The sequence below is a fragment of the Dermacentor albipictus genome, chromosome 9, assembly GCF_038994185.2.
Source record: "Dermacentor albipictus isolate Rhodes 1998 colony chromosome 9, USDA_Dalb.pri_finalv2, whole genome shotgun sequence".
In the NCBI taxonomy this organism is placed as follows: Eukaryota; Metazoa; Arthropoda; class Arachnida; order Ixodida; family Ixodidae; genus Dermacentor; species Dermacentor albipictus.
Genome location: NC_091829.1, coordinates 118,283,662 through 118,306,028, shown reverse-complemented (window position 1 = coordinate 118,306,028; position 22,367 = coordinate 118,283,662). Strand labels below are relative to the sequence as shown.

General features: G+C 43.4%; 1 protein-coding gene across 4 annotated transcripts in view; it reads left to right on the top strand.

Moving 5' to 3' along the window:
* LOC135911258 (proton-coupled folate transporter-like) overlaps window positions 1–22,367 on the top strand; it is a 116,000-nt gene that overhangs the window by 92,047 nt on the left and 1,586 nt on the right. Inside the window, exons 6-7 of one of the 4 annotated variants that reach the window (XM_065443454.1) lie at window positions 17,411–17,494; window positions 20,282–20,433. In XM_065443454.1, coding sequence (XP_065299526.1) covers window positions 17,411–17,494; window positions 20,282–20,433 — 236 coding nt within the window. Of the gene's footprint in view, window positions 1–17,410; window positions 17,495–20,276; window positions 20,434–22,367 lie in introns of those variants that run through there. The other 3 variants (XM_065443456.1, XM_065443458.1, XM_065443457.1) reach the window with 3 other exon arrangements.

Below are 22,367 nucleotides of genomic sequence, written 5' to 3'. Positions count from 1 at the left end.
CGGTTTTCTGGGACCCTTGCAGTCGATAGACACTTCGTATAGAGAAGTGCCTATCGTATAGAGAAGTGTCTAATAGGCTGCTTCTGAGTCCGGAGGACTTAGGAGCAGCCTATCCTATACTTACCGAATTCTATGCTGACCGTAAAGGTCAGTATAGAATTTTTCCGCTGCTGTTATTGTACCTTCGAGATTGCTGATGATGTTGCCCTGCTTATCTCTCAGTGCATATATCTTGGTTTGTCTTATGCCAAGTTTCATTCTCACTGATTTCAGGCTGCGTCCATGTTTAACGACTTCTTCAGTCTTTCTCACGTTATAATTTCTAATATCACTTATGTTCGCTTTGTTGATCAGTTTTGATAGTTCCGCGAATGCTAACTTATCTCTCGAAGAGAGTTGGACACTTTCATTCTTTGTCGTTTCTTTATTAGCTCCTTTGTTACTTGGGATAGCTTGCATACTGTTTGCATTGGTGCCTCGCCTCTCACTTCAATTGCTTCCTTGAAGCCAGCTTCGTTACGGTTTCATTCATTACCTCTATGTCATCATCATCATCTCTCTCTTCTAAGGCTGCATATTTGTTTGCAAGTACCAGCCTAAATTTGTCTGCTTTTACCTTTACTGCCTCTAAGTTGACCTGCATCTTCACCAATTTTACTCTTTCTCTGTTTAAATTGAGGTGAATCCTGGCCCTCAATAATCTATGATCACTACACTTTACCCTACGTATTACTTCTACATCCTGCACTATGCTGGGACCAGCAGTAAGTATGAAATCAGTTTCATTTCTTGTTTCTCCATTAGGGCTTTTCCAGCTCCATGTTCTGTTGTTACGTTTCCTTAAAAAGTTGCTCATTATTTTCAGCTTATTCCTTTCTGCGAATTCTACGAGCATCTCACATCTAGCGTTTCTAGAATCGACACCGTAGTTGCCAATTGCCTGTTCACCTGCCTGCTTTTTCCCCACTTTTGCATTAAGTGCCCCATTACTGCTGTGTACGGCGTTTGCACTTTTTTCATCGCTAATTTAACATATTCATAAAACTGATCTATTTTCTCATCGTCGGGGATGGACGTTGGAGCGTAGGTTTGTAGTACCTTTAATCTATGCCGGTTATTGAGTTTGATTACCACTACAGCTACCCTCTCGTTGATACTGTAGAATTCGTCAATGTTGCCGGCTATGTCTTTATGGATTAGGAATCCTACCCCGTATTGCTTTTTATCTGGGAGGGCTCTATAGCAGAGGGCATGGCCGTTATACAGCAATGTGTAAATCTCACCACTTCTTCTAACCTCACTAAGGCCGATAATATCCCAAACAATGTTTGATAGTTCTTCGAAGAGTCCTGCTAAGCTAGCCTCATTTGAGAGGGTTCGGGTGTCAAACGTTGCAAGGGTCAGTTTCCATTGGCGGCCTGTCCGGACCCAACTATTCTCAGCACCCTCTGCTGCGTTGCAAGTCTGACCGCCATGGACAGCTGCTCCGCAGCTGCTGGGTATTGAGGGCCGTGACCTAATTGTACATATCATTGGGGAGGTTGTGGACACCAGGGAGGCCAATTCCTGTTTTGGTGAGGGAGTGTCTTTGTTCAAGCTTAGTGGGCCTTCCTAATTTGGTTGTACCTGGATTTGTATAGCCCCACTCGCTCTCGGCATCGTTCGCCAGTGTCAGGCGACACTCCAAACCTGCAGATGTAGTGCACTGGAGGATGTCATATGCAGATATACCACCGTAATAAAAAAAAAGGAGGGGGGAGGGATTTGAACTTCCGACTTCCGCAACCGAGCATAAGACATAGCTCAGTAAGATAATCCCGCAGGCGGCTAGGCTACATTGTCGCCTAGAAGTGCGGCCCAGAGGGTCCTACGTGCCTAAGAGGTCCGCTCATTTGTCCGCTCTTTGCGGGTTGCACGACATAGGTTGCACGACATAGTGCCTATTCTTGGTGGCCCTAACCTCTTGTTTTTCGTATCTCAGGCATGCACGCGGTCTTGAGCGTGGCTAGGTACACGATATATTTTCGCTGAATTTGAACAGCACTTAACACTTGTGCGTGAAAATAAAAAAGGGAAAAGCTTTTCTGTGCTTCTCGAGAGGCATCGAGTTGCGTATGATCCGCTCGACGCGTCTGCTTGTCCCTTGGCGTTCGAAAACGAAGTATATTCTACAGAAGCAACGCGAAATTGAATTTGAAGCGGGCGGCCGGGAACGCCACCTTGTTTTACGTATACTACGTAAACCACACAAAGACGGTTACGTTAAATCAGAGAAATGGACAGTTTTAGTATAACGTACGCTATATTTTCATGATTGTATTGCGCTTAGTGTTACACTGACGAACATAAGGAACAAGACGCGGCCACACGTTCCTTATGTTCGTCAATGTAACACTACGAGCAATACAATCATGAAAGGCCACCACCAAGCCCCGTTCATTGCTTTACTGTATGCTGTGCCATTGCGTACACTAAATAACAGCGATTCGTCACTGCACATGCGCAGAACGCTAAACGAAATAGCGGGTATAGCAGGCGTACGCAACGCAATCGAGTTAGCGTGCTCGGTTTTGCGGGCTTAGCGGACTGGTCTAGTGAAGTCTCGCCAAGGTGAGAGCGTGCGTTCAAGATGGCGCCTCACAATGCAAGCAACGTTACAAACATGAGCGCAGCGGCCAAAGGCTATCCTCGCATGCCGTGTTGGTCTGCTGGTGACATCGAGCTACTGCGCGAGGTAAAGGAGGTCAGCCCTTTCGCGGACCAGAGCACACGGGCACCGATCGCTGCTGTTCTGAATGTTGGAACAGGCAAAACATTCACAGCACACAACGTGCGCGAACGTGCAGAACTGATGATTTGCCGCTACTCATTGAACGACCGAACAGATCTCCACAAGTGAGTTAATTTGTTTATTACGTGAAATATGCTAATGTAAATCATGAACTGTAACATTTTTGCAAGTGTAAAAATGCTCTTCATGACCTTACAGATCCGGCACAGAGGAAGAGTATAGTGAGAAGGAGCACCTGCCGCACGGGATCATTGAAAAAAAAGAAAAATGAACGTTTAAACTTTCGGGCACCGCGGCGTCCAAACAACGGTGCAGTATCACAGCCGACTCGTAAGCGCCTCGCTTTGACGCAAGAAGCCGCACGACGCTCAGCAACGAACGCGAGAGACGCTGCCGCCGAAGCCTACAGCACCCGCCGTGGTTGCTCAGTGGCTATGGTGTCGGGCTGCTGAGCATGAGGTCGCGGGATCGAATCCCGGCCACGGCGGTCGCATTTCGATGGGGGCGAAATGCGAAAACGCCCGTGTACTTAGATTCAGGTGCACGTTAAAAAGCCCCAAGTGTTCGAAATTCCCGGAGTCCTCCACTACGGCGTGCGTCACAATGAGAAAGTGGTTTTGGCACGTTACATCGAATAATTTAATTCTTAATTTTAAGCCTACAGGTTTGCAGACGACTGGGACAGCACGGGTACGTAGTAAACACTGGCCGTTGCCAAGTGGAATCGTGATGGCTTCCTGTACTACAGTGTAAATTATTTTGCACTGAAGATGCAATTCATTTCTTCTTAATTAGCACTGTTGCGTATTTCACTTACAAAAATGACTCGCAGGTGTGAGTGAGTCGCCGTCGCAGTTGTTCAACATCATGATAAACGCTGACAACGCCTCAGCTGAACAACAATCACTGTGGTCGCAATTACCGACCACATCCGACAGTAGCAACAGCGCCTATTGCATCGGCACCATCGGTATGCGATGATCAGGGGTCATCAGTTGCAGCAAGTGGGGGTGTTTTTGACTATACTTCACACAGACCGCCAGCATAAAGCGAGCTACAGCGTGGCAAGACACTTAATTGTGTGCCGATTTTATGATTGTTTTCTGAGCAAAAATAATGTTGCACAATAACTTCAGTGTTGTTATCGTGCATGATATATGATACTCACCTGAGGTAGTAGCTATCGTGAACTCATTCTAGTCTCAGTTACCCCAGGTTTTTAACCAATACAACCGTGAAAACACAGCAAACTCTCGTTAACTGGAACCTCAAGAGACCAGAGCAGTATGTTCTGATTAAGAAGAGTTCCACTTACTGAGAGAGGTGCGCCAAAGCGCCGCACTTCATGTCATGCACACTCCGACATTATAAGAATAAAGAAATGAATGTAGCGGCTAGTTTGTCCCATGGTTTAAGCGCAGTAGGAGACTTCTGGGTTGTCTAGGGTTCGCTAGTTTTCATTTATTAGAAGCATTGGAGACGTATCAAAGCAAAAACCTTGCTTTTCCTGCTCGAGTCTTAGCTGAATGAGCATGAGGTCGTGCTGTTGAGCTCTATGTTATCGAACAGTGCACTGTAAGGTGGACGGAATTTCAGTTCTTACTCCGGCCGTCTATGGGGCGCGTGGCTGTATCACTAAGCGGTCTGGACTGCACATGCCATGCAATATTTATCATATTTTTGTTTGCTTGAGTCTTAAGGACCGCTCTCTGTGTTGAAGGTAGGCATCGCAAAATAAGGACCGAATTATCGCTTTTTCTGAGAAATTTACTTTAAAGCTTCCTTTGTTTCGTTTACTGAAAGTTGCAAAAATGTTAGTTTCAATTTGCGCGTTCTCTTGCATTGTCCAAATAAAAACTAGCCGTTATAGAGTCTGCTCTTCTGCTGAAACGGCGATTCCGTTTATTCAATTTCCATTTAACCAAATACTTGTGTGTAGCCCACCACAATCACAACTCACACGAAAGAATTGTTACACATTTAAATCATGCGACAAACTGGGTATTTGCTCGATTGGGCTGATGGCAGTAACTGTTTAGCATAGTTATTGCAAGCTTAACTTTTTGTCACTACCTTTGTTTGCAGGAAATAGGAAGACACAACCAACAGATTACGAATTCCTCGAAAAATGTATGAAGCACGAGACGAAACTGCAAGACAGGCTTTCTGCTTGGATCAAAGCGCATCGCTCTAAAAGAGAGCCGCCTATCATGGGAGGAAGAACGGGCATGGCGACGCCCTTTTAAAAGAAGCTGAGCTGGAACATAGGAAGGAGCAATTGCTACAGTTCAATCTAATGCAAGAAGAAATTAGGAAGCAGAGATCAGAAAAGTGCCGCTTTAATGCAGCACAACAGCAGGTTGTACTTAACATATTAGGAAGTACTGTGCAAAGTTAAATAAGGTACACTAAACGCAGCAAAGCATGTACTATCACGCTCAGTACGAGCTACAACGCAAAATCATTGTAGCTCATACTGAGCTAAAACTTCAAGAATTACTGGTACGCCACAAGTGTAATTTCTACTAATAAAAATGTTTTCATTTTTCTAACATTATACCACTGTGTTTTAGGCACATTTGGTGGCTGGGTTTGAAAGCAGCACACACACACATTGACATTGGAACTGTGAATGGGGTTGAAGAATGAATGGTGCTCTGAATGCTGAAACTGTCATTGCCCTTTGATAAATTTTATTTCCATATTGCACATACTGTATACCTACAGGCATGTCTAAGAAAGTTATCGGGGTAGAGGTACAAAAATCATTCTCGTCATGTGAATTGATAAACATTAGCTGCAGCTGTAACGATGCATCAGGCACACATAACAAATACATGAATATCCTCTATTAGACATTCCGTGAAACAACAGAAAATTAATATTAACAGCAAGATGACCGCCATTGTAAATTTTATGTTAATAAAATTTCAGCAACGCAACTTCGTGTGCAGAAAAAAAGGACAATATACACACCTTCATACATGGCATCACTGCAAAAAAATATATGACGAATATTTGCCGTGCAGAGGTTATAAGGTGTGTCACTTTCACAGAATTTCTGTGGGACTGAAGAAACTATCTGAGTGTACAAGGAGGTATGGCACAAGACAAACACCTGTATTCTCAAGTATTCCTCTACCTCTACTTGAAGCTCGTCCTCCACACCGCCAAGTTGAGCACAGCACTTCAACTGAAGAACGCGCTACACATCTAAAAAATTGTCCAGGAGCTTCATTGAAATGGCCGCTTCTGTCGAGGGGTGGCGCTGCCAAACCCTTTCTTGAGTCGAGATGCAGTGTTGAGGGGAGGGTAAGAATGCGAGGGTAATAATAAAAATAGGACCAACAAGGTAACCCATAGCTTGACACCAATATTACAGGGATTTGCTTTCCTCATGGACTGCGCCTTCTCTTTTTTTTACCTGTGGTTCCCTCCAAGTTTACTTACAGATTACGCTGAAATATACTGACCATCAAAAGTATTTGGGCATACGCTGTGCAACTTTCAGTAGCTGGGCATCACATAGTATACAGTGAACACCTGTTACGCCGCAGACTGCAGCGATAACAGTCATGCTTTGCACTTACAGTTGACGGCAGAAGCTTACGGACCATGCGAGTGCGTGTCAAACAGCCTCTCCGCAACACTTCCACTGCGTAAGCAGTCCACCCTCTCGACATGAAAAGGACCAAAGTAGCACAAGGGAACTTGGTTAAAAGTGTACGTCATGGTGCCGCTGAGTGTAAACCCACTCTTGGTTTTCTTAGTACGCCAACAGACGTGTAGGGGCAACCTGCTTCGCGTATTCAGCATTTCCGATGCCATCGTGGGCATACTCGCTGTTGGAGGCACTCGCAGAGGCAAGTGAAGCGCCCAAGGGCAAGGCAGGGTCGCGACCAAACAGGTAAAACGGCGAACAGCCAGCACTTTCATGGCGTGAAGAATTGTAAACGAACAAGACATACGGTAGTGCAATGTCCAAGTCACGGTGGTCTGGCGAAACGTACTTAGGTAGCATGCCAGTGAGAGTCCGGTTCAATCGCTCACTCAGGCCATTGGTCTGAGGATCGTACGAGGTAGTGAGCTTGTGCTTGGTAGAGCAAGAATTCAAGACGCTAGCGATAACTTGGGAGAGGAGATTACGGCCATGGTTCGGGAGTAGATGTCGTTGGGCACCGTGCACTAAAATGATGCCATGGAGAAGGAAATTGCAACGCCAGTTGCACAGGTGGTCTGAAATGTTCAGGTTATGCGGTAGTGTGTCTTGTAATCAGCAGCCGCAGTGATTCGCCTGTTGCTGGACCTAGACTCGGGGAAAATGACCAAGGAGATCTAAACCCACTTGAAAGAATGACTCAGTTGAATGTGGAGGGATTGAAGATACCCGGTTAGTCAACAAGATGCCTGTTTTTTCCGATGCTGACGTGGTTTGCACAGAGCAATGTATTGCCACACTCAATGGGGCCTCTAGAAGTGGCAGCAGACACTGTAGGAGGTGCGATGAGACCAAGATGGCCTGCAATTGGTGCATCATGAAGCTCATGCAGTAGCTCATATAAACCCAAGTCGTGCCGGAAACCATGGATAACAAGAGATCTATTAAAGAAAAGTGTTTAAAAAAGCGAAAAGTTGTATGCCAGATTCATTAAAACTCGTGAAATTGCTGACAGTTTACAGGAACAGTCTAAACAAGGAAATAAGGAAAACCAGTGTAACTATTATCTACAATCTTCTTTATTGTGTGATGGAAACTCAGAAAAACTGTGGAGGAACCTTGACAATACAATGGAGCGGAAACAACGCGCAGAACGTATTGAAAAAAATCAGCCTAGAAGGTCGTTTAGTGTCCGAAACAGACATGGTGAATGCGTTTAACGAATACTTCCTGAACAGAGAAACACAAGCGCATACGCACCCGAAAACCACTCTCTCCCTACCTAGAAACTCAAACACAATCTTTTTCCATCCAACTAATGTTGACGAGGTCTGCTCTGTATTTATGGCAATGAAACACTCTAAAAACTGTGATTCAGACGACCTGCAGATAAAACCCATAAAATATGTCATACACGATATAGCCCCCATTCTATTCCATATCTATAATATATCTATTGCTGAAGGCATCTTTCCATCAAAAATGAAGGTTGCTAAAGTCATTCCAATATATATGACGGCAGGCAGGCTCAATATTCAAAATTATCGCCCCATATCAATTTACCGTTCTACTGTCGACGATACGTATGACCCGAGTGTGACCCGAATGGCAAGTGTGAGAAATTTCTTTAGATGACGGCGAAGGAAAGCTCTCGTAATGGTATCGTAATGGTAATGGTATCGATGAGTGCTGTGACAGGTGCGAAATCGACTTGAAGATATAGAAGGTTGTGACTTGTTGATAGCGTCAGTGGAGGAATTTGCAGCAAATAGGACATTGCAGCAAATAGGACATTGCAGCACCACCTACAGGTACCGCATCGTCTAGTTTTCTGGCTGGGTGGGTCCTGGGTACGTCGGTGAAGTAGAGCGGTGAAGTTAGGGCAGACGTAGCTGATGACATTGTGGTGAGGGCGAGCAAGTGTAGCGGCAATCAGCAGCAGAGGCAGCGGAAGCTGTGACGTGAAGAGAGGGATTTAAAAGGTGTTTCGGGTCGGGTGCCTCCAGCGACTGCAGCAGTGACAGGAAACATGGCCAATTCGGCTGCAGCAGAAACAGACTGGCTTTTCATCAGGTAGCGCCATTCAGATAGATTCAGATTACGGGGAGTAAAGGGCTGGCTGTGATAGGTCAAAGGAGAAGTCATGCTGGCGTTAGGGCGATTAAGAGAGCAGGCCGTGGGTAGGCCCAAGTTTTCCATTTCCTGACACACTGCAGTAAACACAAAGCAAACTTGTGCCGTCTATAGAATGCAGTAAGGGTAACACAGTGAAGGGCAATAACGCAGTAGTAATATAAAAAAAGCACTGCAGTTTGGAATGACTGACACTGAAACCAACAAAGGCTCTTCGCTTAAGAACAAAAATGAAACAGGATCTCTATATACCTATTGCACTGAACTGAACCCGACACGTTGAGGCATAAAGAAATAAATGCAAAGTAATACACTGCAGTAGACACAAAGCAAACTTAAGGCATCACTAGAATGAATTAAGGGTAAAGCAGCGAAGCAAAAACCTAGTAGTAATATAAAGAAAGCACTACGGTTTGGAATGAATGACATGGAACGCAACAAACGCTCTTCATCCAAAAGCAAGAATTAAACAGGAAGAATATGTTGCCTTTGCACTGAACTGGACCCCAGAAGTTCAGGCATAAAGAAATAAATGCAAAGTAATAAACTTCAGTAGATACAAAGCAAACTTGAGGCATCCATAGAATGCAATAAGGGTAAAGCAGGGAAGCAAAAACCTAGCAGTAATGTAAGGAAAGCTCTGCAGTTCGGCATGAAAAGCACTGAATGGAACAAAGGCTCTTCACTTAAAAGCTAGAATTAAACAGGAAGAATATACTCTATTGCACTGAACTGAACTATGCAAATTTTCAAGGAATAAATAAATGCAATGTAATACACTGTAGCAGACACAAAGCGAATTTGAGCCGTCTATAGAATGCAGTAAGGGTAAAACAGCTAATCAAAAACCTAGTAGTAATAAAAGAAAACGCTGCAGTTTGGAATGAAAGGCGCTGAACGCTACAAAGGCTCTTCACTTAAAAGCACGAATTAAACAGGAGGAATCTGTTGCTACTGCGCTGAATCGAGCCATGGACATGTTCAAGGAATAAAGAAATAAATGCAAAATAATGCATCGCAGTACACACAAAGCAAACAAGAGACATCTATAGAATGCAGTAAGGGTAAAGCAGGGAATCAAAAACCTAGCAGTAATATAAAAAATAACGCTGCATTTTGGAATGAAAGGCACTGAACGCCACACAGGCTCTTCCCTTAAAAGCAAGAATTAAACAGGAAGAATATGTTCCTACTGCGCTGAAGGGAACCATGGACGTCTTCAAGGAATAAAGAAATAAATGCAAAATATCGCATTGCAGTAGGCACAAAGCAAACTTGAGACGTCTATAGAATGCAATAAGGGTAAAACAGTTAGGCAATGAGCTAGTACTACTGCATTTGCTGGAATATACGTCTAGCACGAATATAGGTAGATCCCTCTATATTGAACTGAAGGGCGGATAAAAATTGTAGCTTTAATTTGGTCAACCCATAACTTCTTAGAAAAAAACCAAAGACTTGAAAAGAGAATAATCTTCATTCACCGTAAGCTTGGCTTACGGTGAATAAGTGATCAATGAGTGAACAGTCAACGATCAATGAGTGAATGAGTGAACAGTCAACGCAGGTAGCGTAGGAAACCTCAGCGGGCACCACAAAAACTGTTGCAGCAACACTGAGAGCATGCAACTACGACTAATAACTGAGGATGATATGAAGTGCAACAGTGAAGGACTAGGTCGTGGTACGAACAAGAGCCTGTAAAAGGAGCATAGTAGCCAACACAAACTCGTGGGTAACACTGCTGTTATGCCTAGGAATGTTTACAAACCCACTTTGTTGATGTCAATGCCGCGAGGTGCTGCGTCTTGAGTTTTTCTGTCTGCAGATACCTTAAAACGGATTTTAAATATGCTTTAAGGTACATTCGCTGTTGATATTTTGTATATCTGTGTGTGTGTCCACAGAAATCGATCTCAAAATTGTCGCAAATTCGGAATTTTGTGTCAGTGCTGCTTTAAGGCATTCTCTTTAGTGATGCCCAAGAAACTATGCACAATAAACCTACACGTACCAGTCGAGAACAAGGGCTTGTGTTGTCGCTTTCGTTCATCCTTGTGTCTGTGTTTGCGCGCTTGCCTTTTAGTAACACAAATCCCTACCAACTTGCTCTCCTTACCAACGTTGGTGCCATAGCATGCACTGCTAGTATTTAACTGTCGCTATACATAATAACATGTGTACGGATCGGCTAAGTAATGTTTCCCAAACAGGCCTTCTGTATCTAAAGTAAACATAGAAATGTGTGACCTTCGGGACAAAACCTAAGCGAGACCACATGTGGTAGCCTAGATGCTTGTACTACAAGTGCTCCAAAATCCTAGAAAGGTATCAATGAGAATGAGCTAGTCAAATATATGAGGCATACACCATTCATAGGAGGGCATACATGTGTGTTAGCACTCCGTCCATTTTGCTTTATAAGTATGAGGTGTATATATACTATCGTGGGGTTTCTTTTCTAGTCTTATAATCGCTGCTTGGGAGATTGGTGTATCAGTTATAACATGTGCTATACCAAAACAAGGTTATTGCACCTATGCAAGAAAAAGACGATGACTCGTGGCCGTGCTGAAAGGACAGAGGAAGAGGACGATGCCAACAGCAACTCCGCTTGCTACTCTCGAGCTCACCATTGCGACTAAAATAAACGTCCCCTGCGCTCGTAAACATATGCAAAATTCTTTCTAATTAATGAGTAACCATGTAATTCCCTTTGCATTCCACGTTGGGTAGTGATTTCATTAATTTATTCACTGAGAAAACGGTCCTTTATTCTGGACTCTTGACCAACATTGTCACTGAAAAGTATCTGCAGTGATACTTTCGGGCACATATAAACATGGAGGACCGTGAAGTATAGGAAGAACAAAGTGTGTTTGAAATGGCTATGTAGTAGCACCACCTTGGACTGATTTCAATGTGCATTGACTACAGCAAATTCGAAATTGTTTGTTGACAGTTACTCAGTCAGAAGAGTGAAAAGACTGTAGGTAGCATCCAAGGAGGCAACTTACCTGCATCATGCCGCTTGCCCGGTATGGCCCATCCAGTTGGCATATAATTACGTTATGGCGCATGAAAGACCGATATTTTAAACAGTGCACCCTCTTGTGCCCCGAAATGTTCGGCTGTCGATTCCCCTTTGGGCGACATATGGGCCGAGCAGTCCCGTCCATAAATGTCCAGCAATTATGGAGTGGTGCCCCTTTACTTCTGACGGCCTGCAACAAGGGAAAATAAATGTATAAGCAAGCCACCCTACTGAAGGTATGCAAATATAAATATTGTATTATGATTGCTCCTACTGCGTCGCAAACTACAAATGGTCGTCAGAAAGCAAATACAATGTGTGCCACACACAGTTATTTACAAAGAAATGAAATGCGCACCACATAATGACGTCAGTCTTAGTAGACTCTTAGTTGGTGTAATGACATTATATCTTCAATTTCTTTGTGGGGAATTGAACGCAAAAATACTTCTTGCCCATCTTGCGACATTTTTTAGCACTTCATAGATGTAAGTGAACATTCATGTGATCACATCAAACCTGTTCTCCCAATCCCCAATAGATAAGCTTTCTTCCATGATACAAAGGAAATCACATTTACAGAATCTAATTCTGGCTGTTTAGTTTTTCGTTGCTGCTATTTTCTGCCATAATCACCTTCAGGTATTAATACTGGCATGAAGCAGCAGAGAGCCTGTACCAGGAAAGTGATTCTCAGGGTTTTGGTGACAGATAAACCTGTACACAAGTTCCTATGTAAATACACTTGCGCATTATCACCACTTAGTGAAATAACGACATACCGGCACATTAAGAAATAATTTTTCAGATATTCCTAATAAGAGAACATGTTCCCCGTATCCTCTACACCTAAGACCTTGTTCTTGCCCGTCTTAGCTCGGCAAACTCTGATGCGCAAAAAAAATGAAAATGTGCATTATGTGCTCACATGCAGAATAATGTAAACTGCCCTAGAAATATCATATGTAAGCCAGCAATCACAACATTTCAGTGCTCCTTTCAAGGCTGACATGCATTTCTGCAACAATTAGCACAATTACAGATGAATCCTTGAACACGTTGCTAAATATGCAAATTAATAAATTGTGTTTTAACCAAGTGTCAGCAAACATTCTCTGTCTGTTGTTCAAAACAACAAAAATAATGCAGTCACACTTCATTTTAATGCTTGCTTAGTTAAGCTTCTGCACTACTTTATACTGTGATAGATAGAGGCACAAAAATCGACACTGCAGTGCTGGAATATGAACTCGTGCTGCGTGGTACTTACATTCGAAAAGTCCCCGAGAGACGCAGGAGAAAGCCAGTGGTGGTTGTGGCAGTCACTCAACAGTAAGCCAAAGGTTGCTGTGATATGACTATCAGCTGTGACGTCACGCTAGACATTGTAGATGAATGCCTCCCATCGCGAGGCTCACTGCATCATCAGATAGTGTCCAAAGCAAAAGGTGTTACCTGCGCAGAAATGCTAACGTTTGAAAACATGTCCCATATCTATGCGTCTGATACCAAGCGCACTTGCTGTGCGGCAAGTTTATTCTGTAGAAGTTTTGTCATGCCCTCGTACATTGCTTGTAAGGGTATTACACCCACAACAAATTGCGTCATATTACGTTGCTGTGTCCCTGAGTTTAAGGTTATGGCAGTAAACAGTTTCAGTTGTGATGAAGCATCCAGTTTGATTGCCCAATTTTATATCGTACAATTTGCCAGCCCCACGTGGTTATTGTTACTGTACCAGAGATATCTGCATATGGTCAGCAAGAACTCGACTTTGCACATGTAGCGCTTACCAACCATTTTCTATATGTTCACGTACTTTATTCTTCTTTTCATTTCTTGATGACAGTCAATCGGTATTTTGAATGTGTTTGCCCCTGTGAACTGGGATCCAGTATGAGAAAGAAAGGCTTGTTCTCAGCGTTGCATTTAAATATTCACTCAATGAGCCATAAACACGAACAAATGGAGCAGCTGATACATAATCTTCCGGTATCTTTCGATTATTTCATGTTTACGGAAACATGGTGCGCACAAGAGAATGATCTCATCTCGATAGAATCATTCTCGCGCTTTTTCTTCAACAGAGGGACCCGAGGGGGTGACCTGGCAGTCTATATTATATCTTGTTACATGGCTATGAAATTTGCAAATTACGTCATAATGGTATGTGCCGCATCCTAGCACTATCTATGCTCTTCAAGTGTTACGCCATCGCTTACCACGCCTGTTAAACACGCTTAAACGTAATAACATAGACGTCACTTCTTGTCCTACATCGCGTTTATATGAGTATTTCAGTGATTTTTGAACACCATTTAAAATGTTTGTGACTGTTTCTGAGGTAAACTGTCGTTACGCATCCCCGTTTGATATTAGCCTTTGTCAATGGCTGAATCATGTCTTATTCTTTCCTTACAATGTTTACTTGTTCTACAACTGCTTTCGTTGCTCTAGTGTACACTGTGGATTGCGTAGTTTTTTATGGTTTGCAAGCCTTTTTTTACGCTGCATTTCTGTTTGCTCGCATAATGTCTAAGCCAACTTGTTACTTTTTGCTTGTGTTGTTTTTATCGGTCCTGCGGCAGTGCCTGTGCCTGCCGCTGCTGCCCTCAGACCGGTTTTGAGGGCCGTCAAGTTACTGGGAGAAACTTTTTCTTTAATCTCCCATAAATTTTGTGTTTATAAAGGCCAATTGAAAATTCTTATCGGTAGTTTACAGGCCCGCGAGCGGAAACAGTGACTAGTTTCTCAATTATGCTAACAAATTTCTCGAATCTCGTTCTATTAACCGTTATATTGTGGTCCTGGGTGGCGATTTCATTAGAAATATGGCAGAAAATGATTACACGTCACTTAACCTTGCCAACATAATTGAATCGAATGGTTTTACAAATGTGATAGTGTCTCCAACATGAATTATTGCTTCCAGCCAGACAACTATAGATTTATACGTCGTGAACGCAGACACTACTGTCGAATGTGTTGGTACATTGTCGTCCGACCTTAGCGACCACTGTCCAATTTTGGTGTCGGTTGTACAAAAACTTTAAACTTTCGCTGGAAAAGCCCTTACTACCTATCAGTCAATTAATGACACAAATCCTAATAAATTTAGAAAAATGATAAACAGTGCTGACTGGTCCTAAGTTTATACTTATAGCAGTGCAGATGAAGCGTGCAATATGTTTATAAATAAATTTCCTGGAATATATGATGCATGCTCCCGTGGTCCACAAAGCGCCACATTAAAATAATGAGAAAACCATGGATTACGCCATCCCTTTATAAGCAGATAAAAAAGAAAGACAAAATGTATCAAAAATTTTCATCCAGCCAAGATTTGGCCGGCCTCACTGCCTTCAAACAGTTTAGAAATAAATTAAACAGCGAGTTGAATAAGGCGCGTAAGCAATGTTGTGCAAATATATTTGAAAAATATGGTCTCTGTGCTGTGAAATTAGTTTGGAAAACAATAAACGCAGTCATTAACATGCCCAAGCCCTCCGATTCTACAGGAGGTTTACAATAAAATGTGTAACCTTAATGGGTGCTGAACTAGCGGATAGCTTTAATAAACAGTTTTTGGTCTCCGTAAAACAGACTACAACAAGGATGCTGCCTGCCTAATTTCTGTACAGACACCTGACTCCTTCTTTCTCCAAACTACCCACCCATTCCAAGTTCTTGCTCCACTAATGGCCTTAAAGAATAGCTCCAGCCTTGGCGCAGAGAGTCTGTCAGTAAATCAAATTAAATTTGTAGCTGACCTTCTTGCACCTCACTTATCGTACATATTTAACCTATCGATATCCTCCTCTGCCTTCCCTGACAGACTAAAACTAGCCAAAGTTAATGTTATCCATAAATCTTGGACGACACAAGACATGGGCAAGTATCGACCATCGACCAATATCGATTCTGCGAATTTTCTTGAAACTACTAGAAAAAATGTTGCTTAAGCGTTTGGAAATTTACTTTAATGATAATCGCCTGTTCACAGATTCCCAGTGTTGTTTTAGACAAGACTTATGTACAGGATTTGTATTACTTAAACAAAAATAACTAATTTTGCAAGACATTGAAAATAAACTTATAACACAGGGCAATTTTGTAGATTTCAGCAAAGCATTTGACCGTATTAATCATAACATTCTTTTAGATAAACTTTATGCATACGGTATACGACGCAACCCGCTTAAGCTGATAAGGCTATACCTTGAAAAATGGCAGCAATCTCTATATGTCGATGGTTGTAGCTCCAGTTTTGAATGTATAAGATGCGGAGTACCGCAGCGCAGCATCTTAGGTCCGTTCCTTTTTAACGCGTATATAAACGATCTCGTCCATATCTCCAAGAGCGCTAAATTTATAATATATGCCGGCGTCACTAGTTAATTTTTATCTGGAAACTCATCGAATGACCTCCTGCTTGAAGCGAACGTCATATTAGAAATTCTCCATAACTGGTCACATGTAAACAGCTTAAAAATTAATTATAATAAAACAAAGGCGGTTATTTTTGGTTCGATAAATCGGCATGTTACGATGTCAAGCCCATTGCTTATTGGAGACTACGCTACCGAAATCGTAAGTAAATATAGATCTCTTGGCGTAATATTTGACGAACGTATTAAATGGGCTGATTACTTCCATTATCTTTCTTTAAACTTGTCAAAATCTTAGGAGCTGTTCAACGAGGTCGCGACTTGTTTCCCGTGAAAGTAAAAAAAAATTAATATATCATTCATTATTTCACTCTCAAATAAGCTACTGCCATCTTGTGTGGGGAACTGCGGCTCGCGTGCATCTAAACCAACTACTACTTCTGCAAAAATAGGCTGTCCATATAGTTTCTGGCTCAGATTTCCTAGCTCATACCAGACCATTGTTTATTAAACATAGGATATCTCCCATCCATAATTTAGTGTCATTTACCATACTTCGCGCCTTGAATAACTTGAGCTTACCTCGGGCTAAGTTCATAATCCAACGCTCATCGGTGACACAAACGCACACGCATACGAGCACCAGACGCAAATAGAAATGGCATCCACCACGACTTCGCAAAGCGTTGGGCTCCCAAATGTTGCATTTCCTTGTTCCGAACACCCTTAATACAAACAAATGGTACATAGAAAATATGAACCGAAACAAAAAAAAAACAATTTTTTTCAGCAATTGTTTGAGCATGCGGTGGGCTCAAACCAAAATTAAGGTATTCTATTTACATTTTTTTTTGCCGCGGTATAAAGGGAAAGATGCTGCTATGTATTGTGTCTGAACTTCATTTAATATATCGTAGTGCTGAATTTCAATTATGTTTTAAACCTACTGTTTCTGCTATACCGTTGTTTTATGCTTCTTTTTTGCTTCTCAGTGCATTGTATATTGCATTGTACATTGTATATTGTATTACTGTATATTGCATTGTATATTGTATTCTCAGTGCAGTGCACCGTTCTCATGTTTCAAGAGTGACTTGTAGAATGCACGTAGCAATCTATATTCACGGAAAACGAATTAGCTGGTGAAAAGAAATATCGAAATATTGTACGCGGAATTTCGTGATAGTAAAAAGCGGCAATGCTGCACTTTAAATTATACACTCTATATATATCAACACGGCGAATCTAATGTGTAGAGGACAAAGTAGCAAAGAAAGCTGCCTCTTTAAACAAGCGCATTTAGATGGGCGCGGCATCATAATATATCAACGCCTCCTGGCTAAGCCCTGTCGCAGTTGTAGCCTTGTGGTTACACGGCCTGTCTGATTTTTGTCTCTTCGCTGCAGGCTACGTTCTGGGAACCTTGGAGGCGTCGGCGCCCATCGGCATCAAGTCGCACGCGTCTAAACTTCTGAACCGAGACGAAACTAGTAAGCCCTACGCCCATTTTTTCGCTCAATTTTGTCACATATATTATCATATTCGCTGGAAAGGAGAAACATCCACAGCGATAACAATGTATTGGACAGTCCGGATTAAGGTTCGTAGGTTTAGTGGCTGTGTAAATTGCAGTAAACATTCGCTCATTAATTAACGCGCACGGTTCCACACGCACAGGCAAACGTGAGCAGATCTCACTCAATGACGAAGAACGCTCGCTGCTGCAACGCTGGCACAGAGGGGAGCGAACACGTCGTGCTGCCTTTTGCTTCGGCGCGTCTCCGCAACTTGCCGCGCCGGATAGAGAGAGGGAGACAGCATTGGTTGGCAGAGAAAAGGATAGCCTACTGACCACACCGCACCGTTCCAGCGCGCGGCTGACACCTGAACATCGGTCATCGGTGTGGGGAAGAGAAAAGGCGGAAACATGAGATAGGAAGGAAGAGCGCTATCTCAGCTGATAGCTCTACTGAGATACGATGCTCTGCGAACATTAGAAGCGTTTAGTGGAAACGCGAAAAACAAGTCCCGCTACGACCGCTTCCTTACGGGAGGACAGCACACACAAAACCATCAGCTATCTCGACTATATTGCGAACTTTTTGCAGCCATGGGAGGATACTTCCGTGATCGGGCGCGCAGTATGCGCTCTGTCGCGCGAACAGCCATGCGCCGCCATGGCCTTAGTCCATGGCGGCGCGCTTAGTCCAACACGCGCTTAGTCCCACCCCCCTTCCTCTTCCTTGCGCGCGCTTGACTACGTGATCGAGCACGTGAAAGATGGCGCGCATCAAGCCACTATATTTCTCGGCTCACTCGCGCACCCTTTCCCTCCCGCTCACACCACATACTGTGCGCCCCGTGCGATAGGGTCTTGTCGCACCTATATAGTTAACGTCGCAGTGAAGGCGGCGACGACTTCGAAAATTCGTCTAGTCTGTCGCAATAAAAAAAAATCGGCAAGATTCTGACTGGTGTTGTAGAAGTCGCGGAGTGTTTTTTTTTTTCGTTGCTGGGTGCTTTTCTTTCGTGCGACGAATCATTTGATTTTGAAAGTACTGCTCCAGGAGGGCGTATGTAACCGGCAAACAGAGACCTCAGGAGAGCACATGAGGTTATAAAAAAAGCGCTTTGTTCATGCCGAGTCAGTCATTGCTGCGACGTGATATTCCCATGCCCGAACACAAGGATCTCATAAACGACGCAGCTGCCGACCAAGCGAGGCTGGCCAAGGGGACTCACGGACGCGTGAGTAGCACCGATGTGTGAAAACGAGAGGGCAGGCGAGAGCTTGTCTGTCTTCTGTGTGTGTCTGCGTTACGACTGGGCATGATGCCACTTGGAAGCCTATCGAGCAAGAAACGACTGCAGTGTCGAGAAAGAAATACTACCGGGAATTGGTAAACGTGACAGCTCGCAAGAAAGCAACACAAGATTCCACCTGGCGGTTTCCAGAGTTCCTGTGAAGAGGTATCGCTGGGCTCACTGGTCTGTCATGGCTTACTAACAGCGCCAGACCGTGAGGAGACATTATTCTGCGTGGCCGTCTTGGTGGCTCCTTTTCTTTCCCTCCGTATATATTGCTGAGCTAGTTGGTTGCATTTCGATTGATTCGACCATAACCTAAGAAAGCGATGACAGAAAATAGGGACTGGGACTACAGCGATATTCTGGTTCAGTGGCGTAGCCAGGGGGTAGCGACACCGGGCACGTCGCCTTCTACACCCCCCCCCCCCTGAAATATTTCTGTTGTTATGCGGTCTGCCTGGTCCTGCCTCCCCCTTCCGTCCCCCTCAGCACCAAGTGCGTACCACTTCCGAAAAAAATTTCTAGGTAAGCCACTGTGACCTTGCTCCATTATGTACTGTCGATCCTGTGTTACGTTGTGATGGTTGAATCAACCTCAGTCTTTAACTATGCTACTTGCCTCATGGTCTCTATATGGAAAATGCTGTCTGTATTAATTTACTAGTATTATTCGCCAAATAGTAGAAAGATTTATCGATGAATTTTGATGTGCATTATCTTATAAACCGTCATTTGAAATGCTTACCTTTTATTTTTGTTTTCATGTTCGTTTCATTACGCGTACCAGTTACCAAGCTTGGTGTCGCGACGGACCCTTTAAGGCTGCTTTGTTTGATATCTTTCTTCTACTTGCTTATTTTTTCTTCTAATTCGTCACAATTGCATTGCCCGAAACAACTTGTTTGATTTACATAACCTAACAATGTGAGACGAGTGCTTGTCCGGTTAGTACATAGTGTTATGTGATGGAACGCCAGAAAATCAGTAATAATCACGGTGTTACACTCCTGTTGCTCTGGCTGTGTCTTCCTTATGATCTTCTTCCGGTTTTTGTTTCAATTCGCTGGCATTTCATTACGTTACCGGTTGTGTATTTGCTGCATTCGCTCCTGAGTACAATAATAACATTGACTGACAGAGTATAACTACAAGGAAAAATTTTGTCCTCCCTAAGTGTCTGAATGTCGAATGAAGAGAACAGACTGGTCGGCTATTTGGCGCTGCATAACTTGAGGTAAAGCGCGAAAGGGCGCGCCGGACCACACAGGAGACGAAGAGACAGCGTTACCAACAACTGCTTCCTACTAAGTTAGTAGCGCTGTCTTCGTCTCCCGTGCCCTTTTATGCGCTACACTGCGGGTAATACCGAGGGTAATATCGGTTTCGTAGCCGGACATCCGAGAAACTCGGAATGTGCTGTGCATTCAGCCCTAAACTATGCTTCGCCTTGCTTCTTTTGCGCAGCCCAGGTGTTCTCGGTGTGGATTGCCGTGGAGGCGCTGACGCCCATCGTGGCCTCGGTGTTCGGCTCGCAGGTGTACAATGCCTGCATCAGCTTCTACCCGGGCCTTCCCTACTTCGTCTACGTGCTGTTCGAGATCTACCCGCTCGCCTCGGTCGTGTACGCGCGCTTCTCGCTTGCTTCCGCGCACTCGTAGCATGCTCGAGGCACCAGCGGAAAACGTGAAGTCCGGTCAAGCCACTTTATTTAAGTACAGTGAGACAGAAATGCAATTATAAAGGTGGTCTGGGGCCCGCTAGCAAAAGAAAAAAAGAACTATTTTAAGGCTTGCCCCCTCAGTTGCAGCAACAGCCCCAAAACAGAAGTGTCAAAAGCACATCGCATACAGTATATAAAATACAGTACTAGCCACAAAAGCATATTTATTTATTTATTTATTTATTTATTTATTTATTTATTTATTTATTTATTTATTTATTTATTTATTTATTTGTACATACTGCAGCATAGTAAGCTCTATAGCAGGAGTGGCTTAACGGAGGGAAATTATGTACAGCAGAATACTGTGTAGCGATAAGGGTGATGTCCTAAGACCATTACATGTTGGATAGCAGATACAAAACTTTGGGCTGGGCATGAGCGAATAGACCAAGGCAAGGCATTCCAGTCTTCTGTGGAGCTAGTGAAAAAGCTGAATTTAAACATATTCGTGGGGGGGGGGGGGGGGGTGCAAAGTAGGGCATCATGTCCATCAACACAGTCCTTGACCTCTGGGCCTCCTCCTGTATATTATTGCCTTGTACTATATCTTGTCTATTAATCATAGAACCTCAATCGACATGTTTAAATTGTGATTATCGTCTCGTCAATGATTCTGGCGCGAGGTTAGTGTAATTGCTTTTCGAAAGTATAACGAAGCAATTCCCAATGCTGAGCCATAAATCTAACCATGCTACGCGCTGACGAGAACAGAGCGAAGTTAAATTCAAGGAACGAAGTGCAGAAGGAGGGTGAAAAGTCACAATCATAACGGCGACCTATAAATCTCCGGTTTTATTTTTCTGAATTCGTTCTAGCCTGTTAATCTCACATTACTTACAAGGGTACCGAACGACAGGGGTTTCAAACGACAGATTGGTAGTCAAAAACAAGATGGATTAGCAATTTATGTAACAGGGGCTTAGTATTTTTTGGAGTTGGATAATGTACGACGTAGGTAACCAATTTTTTTAGCGCTTTGTTACAAATGTAATCGATGCGATTTCCCCGTGTCATGTTGTGCGTAAAAATGACACCGAGATATTTATACTCGTATACCCCACCCGCAGCGCGGTTATTGAAGGAGTAATAAAAAAGGGAAGAAAATTTTTCTGCAGAATGACATAAGGACGGTTCTATCACAGATAATGTTCATTTGCCTGGTGTTGCACCAAGCGCAAAACATAGCAAATGACGTCCAGGAGTGCAGATTGTTAGGCTAGTTGGTTCGTTGCATCAACTGAAGTGATAGCACTTGATTGACATGGACAAGAAAGGCGACAGGACGTAGCGCACGTCCTGTCGTCTTTCTTGTCCATGTCAATCCAGCGCTATGACTTCAATTGCAGCAAATGATGCCTGAAGGTGGCAATGATCATTAGAACATTGAATCATTTCATGTGATACACAATCGCCGATATAAAGACGAATGTTAGAACAGATGTTAACAGGGAAATCATTTATGTAGTGGCCTAAGAAGGGAGCCTTGGGCCACTCCAGATGCCACATCAATAGCAGTAGAGTCGGCCGCGCTGTAAGAGACAAACTGGAAGCGAGGTGAGAGAAACCTTGAAATTCAGTGAACGAGTTGAGAATTATTTAGTACAGCGTTAAGTTTAGCAAGGACTTTAGGATGTAATACTGTGTTAGATGCTTTAGAGAAGTCTCTAAAGATAGCGTCAACCTCGTTTACCAACATCACGGTTAAGAAAAATGTCATGCATAAACTCAACTGTGTTGTACTAGAACCACACCCAAAACCATGCTCACTGCTCCATTCTGACTCCCACTTCACTGAGGAACACATTGTGATTGATATTCAGCTGTAGGTTTGA